At 43.2% G+C, this 12,995-nt stretch overlaps 1 protein-coding gene across 4 annotated transcripts in view; it reads right to left on the bottom strand.

Moving 5' to 3' along the window:
- The window catches only part of Ak5 (adenylate kinase 5), a 205,592-nt gene that overhangs the window by 181,994 nt on the left and 10,603 nt on the right, over positions 1-12,995 (bottom strand). For all 4 annotated transcript variants that reach the window (NM_001081277.2, XM_011240115.3, XM_006501440.4 and 1 more), the window contains exons 3-5: positions 11,061-11,228; positions 8,767-8,936; positions 8,567-8,680 (exon numbers count right to left, since the gene is read on the bottom strand). In NM_001081277.2, coding sequence (NP_001074746.1) covers positions 8,567-8,680; positions 8,767-8,936; positions 11,061-11,228 — 452 coding nt within the window. The remainder of the gene's footprint in view (positions 1-8,566; positions 8,681-8,766; positions 8,937-11,060; positions 11,229-12,995) is intronic.

A 12,995-nucleotide genomic window follows, 5' to 3' on the forward strand; every position in this document is an offset into this window, starting at 1 on the left:
CTGTCTGTTCATAATCTCTAGGGTAAGGAAAGCCAGTGGTCTCGATTCCATATCTGTACCAAGACGGAAATACCAGCTGTGTTCTTGCCTGATGGTGTCACCTGCCTGTGTTTCTTTATCTGTAGAGTGCAATGAAGATGTGTGCTCAGGGAGTGTAGTGGTCAACAAACCACATATACTATACATTATACTATAATGTATAGTGTGTATTATATACATTATTATACACTATATTATACATTACGTATATATTATGCCACCAAATACAGAACACAAATATAGCTATGCATGGTGACACAAACCTATAGTCGAAGCACTCAGGAGGCTGCGTCAGAAGAATCAAGAGTTCAAGGCCAGCCTGGCCTATTTAGTGAGGCCATGCCTCAAGAGAAGGCTAATGTAACAGTACTGTAATAGTACCTAGAACAGCACAGGCAAACAAAATGAACCTTAACCCCATACCTCAGAGCTGCCTAATTTGCACAGCAGAAACTGAATGTTGAGAAATTACAATCAGATGCAAACCCTAACCTCCAGAGGAGTTGCAGCACACTGTTGCATGCAGGTGGCTTTTCTGTCACTATTATACCCGCTGCTCTCTTTGCTAAATCAATAAATTTATAAGATATAAATAAGTTAAAGAACAAGATAAACTTGTGCTCTTTCCTACTCCGATATAAAGGTCATATTTGTTCACCAGCCCATCTAAATCACAACACACACACACACACACACACACACACACACACACACACACACTCCACACCTCCAGTGGCTGATATAGGCAATGAGAATTTCACCTCTCATCTTCCATTTATCTTACTTGGGGCCCTCAAATCCAAAAGCCTCCTGGCTCCCTGCTTACATTTGCTTCCATTTTTCTCGCTGTCCATTTTCTAATCACAATTTAGATGAGTGTAGCCATGGGTGGCTCCTCTGATCCATCTCATAGAATTCCTTATTTTCTCTACGTTTTTGGTCTCTGTCCATTGCTTCTATCAATGTCTAATCAAATCTACTCCTTCCAAAATTAAACAGATTCAACTTCAAATGGTTCTATATATTTCACAGAGAACCAGGCTGGATACCCCTCAAAACCTGCTCACTCGGGATCAAACATTTCTACCTTTTACTTCTCCCTCTTTGAAGCACAGCCCTGGCCTCCATTCTCTGGAGGAAACAGAGAATTCGCTATTGGAAACAGGCTTTGTACAGTTCAGCCCTTCCCTGTGAGCCCTGCATATCTCTGCATATATGTATATCATATCTCTGCATATATGTATGTATATCACAACTGGAGAGGAGCATCCTTCCCCTTCTCACACTTGCTCAGAAACACATACCCGTATATTTTCAATACTTTTGTCAGGTTTCTTTCTCTCAGCTCTATAGTTGTGACTCAAGAGGACATTTAGACACAGCCTTCAGCCCCATAGCACCATCAGCCACACTTTCCTTTAGCTCCCAGGCCAGGCCACTCAGACCTTTGACTAAAACTGATCCCAAGTGTGGCCCTCTTCTCATGGCACACAGCAAACCCTTCCTAGGGAGGTCACACCAGAATATAAACAGGTTCATTTCAAATAAACTAATAAAGAATGTCTCCCAAACCTGAATATATATATATATATATATATATAAAATATATATATTGGGGGTGAGGACAGTTTTATGGGGGAGATCAAGACGGAGAGAGACCAGAAAGTGAGCAGGTCTTCCAAGAAACCTGGTCCAGAAGATATCTCCCAACAGAACTGTAGCTGTGTTCTACCCAAACACTAAAACATCAGAAGAGCATGGCCAAGCAAAATCAGCCACAACCAAATACTGGAATTGCTCTCATTTCTGTGATGGGAATTGCAACACACACAAAGTGGCTCACCCTTATTGCCCAGAACCAAATACCGATCAATTTGGGGTCTTCTTATTTGCATTGCTGGAGCTAGATGTTGGGATAGTGCATATAAAGTGGATTAACTTAATGAAATGAGGGTTCCTCCAAAATCGAAGCCCGCTGAGGTGTTTTCTTTTTTTTTTGTTGCTACCATGTCATTTGTTCCCTGCAGGAGAGTTCCCTAAATACATGTCCTCTTTTTTACACTGGTACAGTGGGTGAATTCCTTCACCAGTCCACCAAACATCCCAGCATAGATAGTATATAGAATGAAGGTATATATAAATAATGATGTTTGAGAGTACCTTAAGTTTGTGGTTCTCTGTATGCATGGCCATGTGGGTGAACTCAGACCCCTGCAGGGACTATGTGAAGGAAGATTATATTGACTGGACAGTGTTTCTAAAACTCTACAGCTCAGAAGAGCGAGGCTGTCACTGCTCAGGTATAGAAGTTGCAGTACCTCACCTGAAGGTGCCCCACCTCACCTGAAGACTGACCACTGTGTGACATGAGTGCCTGGGGCTTAGAACCTGCACTCTCAGGAGGAGCTCTCCCAAGACCCATTTTGGAACTCTGGGCCGTTTACACCTCTGGGTTAGTTTCAACTGATCAATTACTACTTCTTCTTCTTCTTTTTTTTTTTCCCTTCAGGCACAGGAAGGGGGAGGAGGAAGATGGAACCAGGATGTACTAATTAGTGGGCTTCCAAAGGCTTCCTGCCCAGCAGTGTTGAATGTTCCTGGACTGCAGCTTCCAGAGCTCGGCAGTGGTTTCCAGCCATTTGTAGAAGCACAAGATCTTCAAACAGAGGCTTAAGGCCAAACTCAGAAGGCAAGCTCAAAGGGGCACTGTTGTGGGCAGCCTTAAGACCTCAAGGATGCCTCTGATGGTTTAATCGGTCAGTTTGAAAAATAGACTGCAGTAGGAATAGAGTCTTTGCCTTCACAGCCTCTGACAGAAGGAGAAGCACTGGCCTTCCCTGCTATAAATCAAAGGGGGGTTGTTTTTGACAGACCCATTAGCAACCATCACACTCTTCTAGAAGAGCCCAGGAGCGAAGGCTGAGCGGAGAACTACAGAGAGTGATTCTGGTCTCACCCCATCCTGTGAGGTCATCTCGTTCTTCAAAGGAGAACACGGGGATCTTGGGGAGTCTGCACATTAATCAGGAAGCACACAGACTAGCAAAGGCAACACTCGCTGACCACCCCGCTGGTTCACGGGAAGGTCTGAGAAATGATTCAAAATTACTTCCTATGTGGTTACTTAAATTGTTCCTTTGTGTGGTATCCAAAGCCCTAGTATTTTGTTTTCCACCCAGAGAGTCATCCTTTGTGTAATCGAACCCTCTGAAGCAAAGGAGCATAATGAGTTGGTGAGGCAGGTGTGAGGGTCTGCAGAAAGGGAGAAGGAAGCAGTCCTTCAGAATGAATGAATAAACTCTGCCTCAAAGAACACGAAAGAGAAGTCTGTGCCAGAGACAAACCACAAACACACAGTAATTCTATCAAGGCCAGCCAAACATGGAGAAGAATAGGTTACAAATGGGCAATTTGTCCATAATGCTAAAAGCTGCAAAGGAACATAGCTAACATAACGGCACAAGGTTTTTATATGGAAAACTAGAAAACAGTATTTAACAACTCATAACTAGGTCTACTACACATAACAACATGCCAATGGCCACTTGTGTTGGTCAGTTCTGTCAGCCTGACACAATCTAGAGTCCCTAGGGAAGACGTTCTCATTGAAGGACTGCTTAGGTCAGTTTGGTCTGTGGGCATGCTTGTGAGGGGTTTTTCTTTACTGGCTTAATTAAAAGGGAAGAGCAGACCTGGATGTGGGCAGGGCCATTTCATGGGCCAGTCCTTGGTCTGTATAGAAATGGAAGAAAACCAAAAACAAAATCCAGCCAAACAAGTAGGTATGAACGTATTTATTCCGTCTTTGCAGGCAGATGTTCTATAACTATCTGAGTTCCTGTCTTGATTGTGACTTGGAACTGTAAGCTGAAGTTGCTTTTTGTTAGGGTATTTTACCCCAACACAGAAACTAAGATACATGGATAGAAAGGCATGACATTTCTAAAAAGTAATCTACACACCTATCTCTACAAAAAACCATATTGGGAATTAAAACCAGGATGATGCTATTTTTATAAAGAGCTAAATATGGAGACTAGCCCACTTGGAAAAGCAGGTTGGACATAGCCATCAGCTTTGTGTCACTCTAAGGGATTGCCTGATGGACAGGCAAGTATCAATAGAAAGGTGTCATTTGGCTCATGGTTCTAGAAGGCAAAGTCTAAGATTGAGTGGCTGCACTGGTTTGGGCCTCTGGCAAGGGTGGGGGGCATATCCTTATGGGAGCACGTCAGGATGAGTGTTCATATCACACCCAGGAAGAGAGGGAACCAGCAGGGTCCTCACCATCCCTGTGAGACCTTGCCACCAAGTATGAAGATCTCCCATAAAGCCCCACCCCTCAAAGTTTTGCAAAACCTTCCAATATACCTACCTGGGAGACCAGAATCTTACATAGACCTGTGGAGGACATTACCCACATCCAAATGATAGCAAGAGGGGGATGCACTTCCATGATCAGAACATTATTTAGATTTTTTTCTAAGAAAACTACAATGTTAGAAATGTGTCATCAAACAAAACAACTAAATAGAAAAAGCACGAGGAGATCTATGTCTATAATCAATAAAGACCCATGTCTACACATCAGTAAAGACCCATGTCTACATATCAATGAAGGCCCATGTCTACACATCAATGAAGACCCATGTCTACACATCAATGAAGACCCATGTCTACACATCAATAAAGACCCATGTCTACACACTAGTAAAGACCCATGTCTACACATCGATGAAGACCCATGTCTACAATCAATGAAGACCCATGTCTATACACCAGTAAAGACCCATGTCTACAATCAATAAAGACCCATGTCTACACATCAATAAAGACCCATGTCCACACATCAATAAAGACCATGTCCACACATCAGTGAAGACCCATGTCTACACACCAGTAAAGACCCATGTCTTCACACCAGTAAAGACCCATGTCTACACATCAACGAAGACCCATGTCTACACATCAATAAAGACCCATGTCTACACACCAGTAAAGACCCATGTCTACACATCAATGAAGACCCATGTCTACAATCAATGAAGACCCATGTCTATACACCAGTAAAGACCCATGTCTACAATCAATAAAGACCCATGTCTACACATCAATAAAGACCCATGTCCACACATCAATAAAGACCATGTCCACACATCAGTGAAGACCCATGTCTACACACTAGTAAAGACCCATGTCTACACACCAGTAAAGACCCATGTCTACACATCAATGAAGACCCATGTCTACAATCAATGAAGACCCATGTCTACACACCATTAAAGACCCATTTCTACAATCAATAAAGACCCATGTCTACACATCAATAAAGACCCATGTCCACACATCAATAAAGACCCATGTCCACACATCAATGAAGACCCATGTCTATACACCAGTAAAGACCAATGTCTACACACCAGTAAAGACCCATGTCTACACATCAATGAAGACCCATGTCTACACATCAATAAAGACCCATGTCTACACATCAATAAAGACCTATGTCTACACATCAATGAAGACCCATGTCTACACATCAATGAAGACCCATGTCTACACATCAATGAAGACCTATGTCTACACACCAGTAAAGACCCATGTCTACACACCAGTAAAGACCCATGTCTACACACCAGTAAAGACCCATGTCTACACATCAAAAAAAAAAATTTCAAAGGGGAAAATGGCCCAAGGTGAACTGAAGCCTGTTTCCACCCTCTTCTACACTGGTAAAGAGCAGGAAGACTTCAGAGGCTTGAGCCTCAGTAATGACAATCAGAGGGCTCTGCTGATGCAAGTGTGGGACTGGAAACTGCTCCTGTGCTGGGTGCCCTGGGATCCACCCACAGGGGTTACTTACCAACCGCACATGGTTCTGTGACTTCAGCACATCCTCAGATTGCTCCCCTCTTACGGGAGGCTTTATTTTACCTGCCTAGTCTAGTTCTTTAGTAGAGAGAGGGAAGAGAAATTGACTTTAAGGTTCTAGTTAGCAGAGTATGAGAAGCAAAGCCAGACCTAGTGCAGAGAACTGTCCATGCACCTAGGTGTGAGCTTTGGAAGTGGTAGTGGGCTGTGTATGGAAGGAAGGAAGCATGCCCACTTCTGCCTGGTCAGGGAGGCAAATTGGTAAAAGCTGAAAACTTCCCACAGTCAGGAAGTTGTTGCAGATCCCTGTCTGCCCCTGTGGACCACACTTACCAGTTTTCTCCATGGAGATAGCATGGCCAAATTCTCAACACCAGTGAGCACAGGGGCTGATGTGAACAGCACCAGTGAGCACAGGAGCTGGTGTGAACACCACCAGTGAGCACAGGGGCTGCTGTGAACAGCACCAGTGAGCACAAGGGCTGGGTGTCATTTTCTGACCTTTCTTAGTTTCCCAACAGACCAGCTAGAACTTGCATGTGATGACAACCCTCATTTCAAGCACACAGTTGATAATGGTAGCATCCTACATGGGAGAATAATACCAGGAAGGGAGCCATGGTCCCTTCAAGGAGAAAAGCTGCCTGACCAATTTCAGTGTTGGTATTTCCTTAAGGGGAAGGGGAAAATATCACTCTTCTTTGTTCTATGAGCCAGACAGGTGTTGGGTGTTTTTATCAAAATGGCACCATGTATGGCTGCCATCAGAAATACAGCCCTTCTTACACCTTAGATCTGTGTTGTGAAAAACTTGAGGGAAATGGAATGGCCTTTGTGTGTTCTTGTTTCAGTGTGTGTGTGCGTGTGTGTGTGTGTGTGTGTGTGTGTCCACTAAAAGGAGCTGAATTAAATAAATCAAAATTTAAAGAGAGTAAAGAAAAACATGAAGTGTAGCTTACTAAAAACATACAGGTCTTTGTTCCCAGCACAGAGCTATTAGAATTTCTTGAGTGATGGGCATGTCTTTCATTCTTCCTAAGAACTTCTCAGAAGGCAATGTGTCTGTACTGATGAGGTGACCATGAAAAAGGCCTCAGGTAGACTCAGGACAGAGAGTGGTGGCAACTTTTAGCCCAACCCCAAGATACCCAGGGAGGAGAAGGAGGTCTGAGATAAGGCTATCAAAACTTTCTTGTAATCTCTGGGACTCGTAGATTTGGTGCACACAGTGGGAAGCTCTGTTCTTTCCTGACAGTCCTTGCCCTATGCCTTTCTGTTCCTATGTGGCATCCTTTATACACATACCAGTATATGTAAGCCACGTGCTTTCCTGGGTTCTTCCAGTCTTCCAGTAACTTACAAAGCTAATGAAGGGCAACATGGGAATCCCATTTTTTTTTAAAAGACATTCACTCTTAAGTTCAGGGAGTGCTGGGATTTGGGTTGGCATATTAGATGGGAGCAGCTGGTGTGTGTTGGTGTGGGTGTGGGTGTTCCACTAACTTTGGATGCTTAATGATTAAGCAGAATTAAATATCTGGATGCCCAGTTAGTGATATAGAACTGATATGGAAACCCTTGCACATTTGAAGTCAGAGGTAGAAAATGAGAAAGATACACTGCAGTAGCCTCATTTACACATCGTGAGGAGGGTGGGGTGGGACCAACCCTGACATCTTACATAAACCTTCCCACTTTGCCTCTGCATCCACTGAACTCCTGCAGCAACCGTTGCAGCATCAACTTCAGGTACCACTGTACAGTCGGCATGGCTGGGAACCTCTAGGATGCTAATTAAGCTTAGGAAGATAGTGTATTTTATCCGGTGTGGCAGGGGACAAGAAGTGACAGTAGACTCATCTGTGTACACACACTGCTGTAAGGATCTGCTTGCTCGGTTCCCAAAGCCAGCACTGTGACTCTTGGCACATCCCAAGTGTGAGTGAGGAAGAAGACGGATAGGTCTCCAAGAGAGCGTAAGAAAGTGTGATTTACTCCATATGAGTACACTTGAGGAGCTGAACAGCATCTTAACATAGGAAGCCCAGTGCTTCCTGACCCGGCGAAGAGGCCTTCAGCCGACAAGGATGATGGCGTAGGATGATCCCAGGTTCATCCTTGGACACTACTGACTGAGACTTATTTTAAAGAAATTAAACATTAAAAAAAAACATTTTTTTTTGTTTTTTGGTTTTTTGGTTTTTTTTGTTTTTGTTTTTTTTTTGTTTTTGGCAGATGATGTTCAATTTTTTAAAGATTTTCCAAGGAAAAAAACCTTTTGCCAACACACACGAATGGATTTGCCCATTTCAGACCAGAATTCAGAAATGTTGCCAAGAAATCATTGTTTGTCCTTGTTGTTGTTTAATCCCAAAAATTTAAGTGAAAAGTGAGACATTATTTTTTAATCAGTTAATAAAAATAAGGCTAGGCTATCCCTAAGGTAGAAAGCTTGCCTAACACATGTGGGGTTCTTGTTCTGTATACACACACACACACACACACACACACACACACACACACTCACATAGATAGATAGACAGATAGACAGACAGACAGACAGACAGACAGACAGACAGATAGATAGATAGATAGATAGATAAAAGAGAGCAGACAGAAGAGAGAAGATAAAAACCATGCTAGGAGATATTCTTACCTGGTCCTCAAAAGACAGAGCCTGGGCAACATCCCTTGGGAATCCATCAATCACAATGCCTTCTTCATCGGGTATTTGCATCAATTTTTGTTTTATCTCCGTAATTGTTGTCTCCTTTAATACAAAGATGAAAATCTACAGTGTACTCCACGCAGGAGCTATTATGTTTTGCACGAGAGAAGGCAGTCATACAGTCGTACCTGTGGGGCCAGCTCCCCATTGGTGATTATCTTGGCGATCAGACTCCATTTTCTGTTGCTGCTGGCACTGTGGATTTTCTTCCTCAATAATTCTCCCACTGAGATGTACTGGAATCCATACCGCTCTGCAATTTTCAAACTCTGAGTACCCTTTCCACTTCCTGGACCACCTGGCATTCAAAATAGGCAAACCCATGACTTTATAGGAAGAGACACTCATCCACGACAGCTACTATTCTCCTGGGAGACCACAACGTGGGACAAAGACTTCTGTGCACTCAGAGGCCTCCCCATGATGGCGTAGATTTTTGAGAAACTTAGAATTTGCAAGTAAGCAACATATACACTTTGTGTGGCTAAGGAGATGGCTGAGTCAGCCAAGTGCCTGCTATACAGGGTCTGAGTCCCAGACCCCATGTAAAGAGCTGGGCACAGTGTTGCATAGTCTCAGGGCTAGGGAGGTGGAGACAGCAAGATCTCTGGGATTGCTCTCCAGCCAGCCTAGCCTATTTGGTGAGCTACAAGCCAGTGAGAGACTCTGTCTAAATAGCAAGGGGGCAGCTTCTAGGGAATGGCACCTGAGATTGAGCTCTGTCCTCTACACACAAGCACACTCATCTGTGTACACATCTGTGCTTCCATACACATCACACACTCACAGATACCACACAAACACACATGCACAGTCATCTGTGTACACATATGTGCTTCCATACACAGCACACATACACACACACATACCACACAAACACACACACACACACACACACACACAGATACCACATGAACACACATGCACACTCATCTGTGTACACACACGTGCTTCCATACACAGCACACATACACAGATACCACACTAACACAACACACAGAGTCATCTGTGTACACACACACACTTCCATACACAGCACACACTCACAGATACCACACAAACACACACACACACACACACAGAGTCATCTGTGTACACACACACACTTCCATACACAGCACACACACACACAGATACCACATGAACACACACGCACAATCACCTATGTACACACACGTGCTTCCATACACAGCACACACTCACACATACCACACAAACACACACACACACAGATACCACATGAACACACATGCACACTCATCTGTGTACACACACGTGCTTCCATACACAGCACACATACACAGATACCACACTAACACAACACACAGAGTCATCTGTGTACACACACACACTTCCATACACAGTACACACTCACAGATACCACACAAACACACACACACACAGAGTCATCTGTGTACACACACACACACTTCCATACACAGCACACACTCACAGATACCACACACACACACAGATACCACATGAACACACACGCACAATCACCTATGTACACACACGTGCTTCCATACACAGCACACACTCACACATACCACACAAACACACATGCACACTCATCTGTGTACACACACACACACACACACACACACACACACTTCCATACACAGCACACACTCACAGATACCACACAAACACACACACACACAGATACTACATGAACACACATGCACTCATCTGTGTACACACACATGCTCACATACACAGCAGAAACACACACCAAACCACACACGCATATGCATAATCATCTGTGTACACATACCACACTCTCTCAAACACAGCACACACAAACTTAAAGAAAATACTTTCCTCGCCTAAACTACTTAAAACATGTTTAGTATCTATTCTTGTGAGACAGACCTGGGCTTATATTTTTGTATTCAGCACAGGATTCCCGGTGCTTTTATCTTTGCTTCTGCAGAGTGGCCACAGTTTACTGGGAACATACCTTACTGCAGGCACTACATTGCACTCATATGAATACCTCCAATTCATTATTATTTCTTTTTCCTTCTGTGGCTACTAGGGAAAAATTATTTCCCAATTAAAGAGAATACAATCCTCATTTAAAAAAGAAAATATCTAGTTGGCTAACTGCATTAAAGTTTAAACGAGGAAAACAGCAGATTCATAAAATCTTGGAGATATTGTTTACAGGTCATCATAGAGAAGTACTATGATGTTTTAATGGGGATTTAAGAATATGAAATAAGTGTTAAATAGAATTCTGATTCTGCTTTATTGAAAAGTGTTCTCAACTATTTCCATTTGCCATCCCTTGAAGTTTCTGCTTGTTTGTTATCCCCCCAACTCGACACTTGCAGATATGCCATCTAATATTGTTTCTGAAACATAAATTTCAAACAAAGTTAGCAATCATGGAGAACCATGATGCCTGCTTTCATACCTATGACAAGAATGATTTTGGGCCGAGGTCTAGTCGGGTCAAAAACCTCATATTCTTCTATCAGCTCCGCCGTCTCCGACAGGTCCGTGTCACTCTCTATGGAAAACTGGTGGATTGGAGGGAGCCGGTCATACCGCCGATATGGAAAGTTTGAATTTTCAGGCATGACTGCAAAAGAGTAGGGTAATTTTGAAAAGGAGAAAAAAATAAGCAGAGGGAAGCACTTCTTCACAGTTGACCAGTTAGTACAGAAAATTATATCAACTAGCCAGTCTCTGAACGAAGGCTTCCTTAGTGGTCAGTAACTCACACTTTTAGAGCCACATTGTCTCATGCTCAACACCCATGGTAGCATGGATATGGTCATAGACAATACAAAAGTGAATGAGGGGCCAGTGTCCTAGTAAAACTTTATTGATACAGATGGATGGCCGGACTGCGCCACCTGCATTGAGAACGTGTAACCTTCTCCAGCATGGCTTCATTTTACCTCACGGCCTCTGCAAGGCTCTTCTGGAATCTGAGAACATAACCTTACCCAGCTACCCAGGGATTCAGTTTCTATGTGGAATATACTCTATTTGCTCTATAAATAGAATTATTCCCTTACTCTCGGGGTCCTGTAGAATGTGTAGTGGCATAAACTCTACAAATAGAATGTGCCGTTACTCTGAGGGTCCAGTAAAGTGTTTACTGGCATAAAGATCAAACATGTAACTTGTAGTACCTTTTGACATTATAGTCTAAATTCTCAATATTTAGTTCTGTGGTGGTTTGCATGAGAACGGCCCTCAGAGGCTCATATATGTGCATACTTAGTTCTTAGAACTGTTTGGGGGAGGATTAAGTAAGAAGTCTGGTCTTGTTGGAAGAGTGTGTCATAGACTTGAGCTTTGAAGTTGCAAAAGCCCATGCCACATCCAGTGTCTCTTTCTCTCCCTCCTGCTCCCTGGGAATCAGGATGCAAAGCTCTCAGCTACTGCTTCAGCACCATGCCTGCCTGTCTGCCACCACACACTCACTGCCATAATAAAGAACTAGTCCTCAGAAACTGTAAGCAAGCCCCTCAGTTAAATGATTAAATGCTTTCTTTTGTGAGAATTGCCTTGGTTTTGGAGTTGTTTTGCTAGCAATAGAACAGTAACTAAGATGAATATCTTTGACTTTGTTGTCTTACAATGTAAATGTGAAGATTTAACATTTAAGGTTTAGGTTTATACTGGTAACAAACATTTGACCTTTAATTCCAGGTGTGTGTGTGTGTGTGTGTGTGTGTGTGTGTGTGTGTGTGTGTTGTGTTTGGGGGTGTGACTTTAGTAGGAGGCTAAGCTTTAGCTGTCTCCTCAGTTCTAGTCATTCTAGAACATACGTGTTCTAATCTGACAGCCACACGTCCACAAGGCGGAAAGGCTATGGTTCAAGTCTCTCTTGGTAAACCTGATATTCAGAAGACCAAAGATATCAAGGAGATAAATGCTTTTGGGCTGGAGTCATAAGAAAGGATTTGGGAAGAGAAAGATTCAGAAGTTAGAACAAACACAAGTGATGGAACATAGGCAGTGGATCCTATTTGGCACTCTCAACATTAAACTGAAGAGTGGAAATAGAAACCAGAAGTCAGACCTGGCAAGCCCCAGACAGACGGATGGTTTCTGCCATTGTCAGTTTATAGTTTATGGTTTCCTTTTTCATCATAGGTGTTGTTATGTCACCTGGAAAACTGAGAACCCTAACTTGCAAACAAGCCCCTCAGGAGGGAGACAGCCAGCTACCTGGCCTTCCATGAGGGCGCTCAATGGTTGACCAAGCCTCTAGGCACAGCACACGCTTCATCTCCCAAAGTGCTCATCAGTTGGAACTCCTTGTTCTCTTGATACAACACAAGGGATCATCTGACCTCTGGTTTACTAGACTCTGACTGTAGTACAGGAGTCT

The sequence above is a fragment of the Mus musculus genome, chromosome 3 (assembly GCF_000001635.26).
Source record: "Mus musculus strain C57BL/6J chromosome 3, GRCm38.p6 C57BL/6J".
In the NCBI taxonomy this organism is placed as follows: Eukaryota; Metazoa; Chordata; class Mammalia; order Rodentia; family Muridae; genus Mus; species Mus musculus.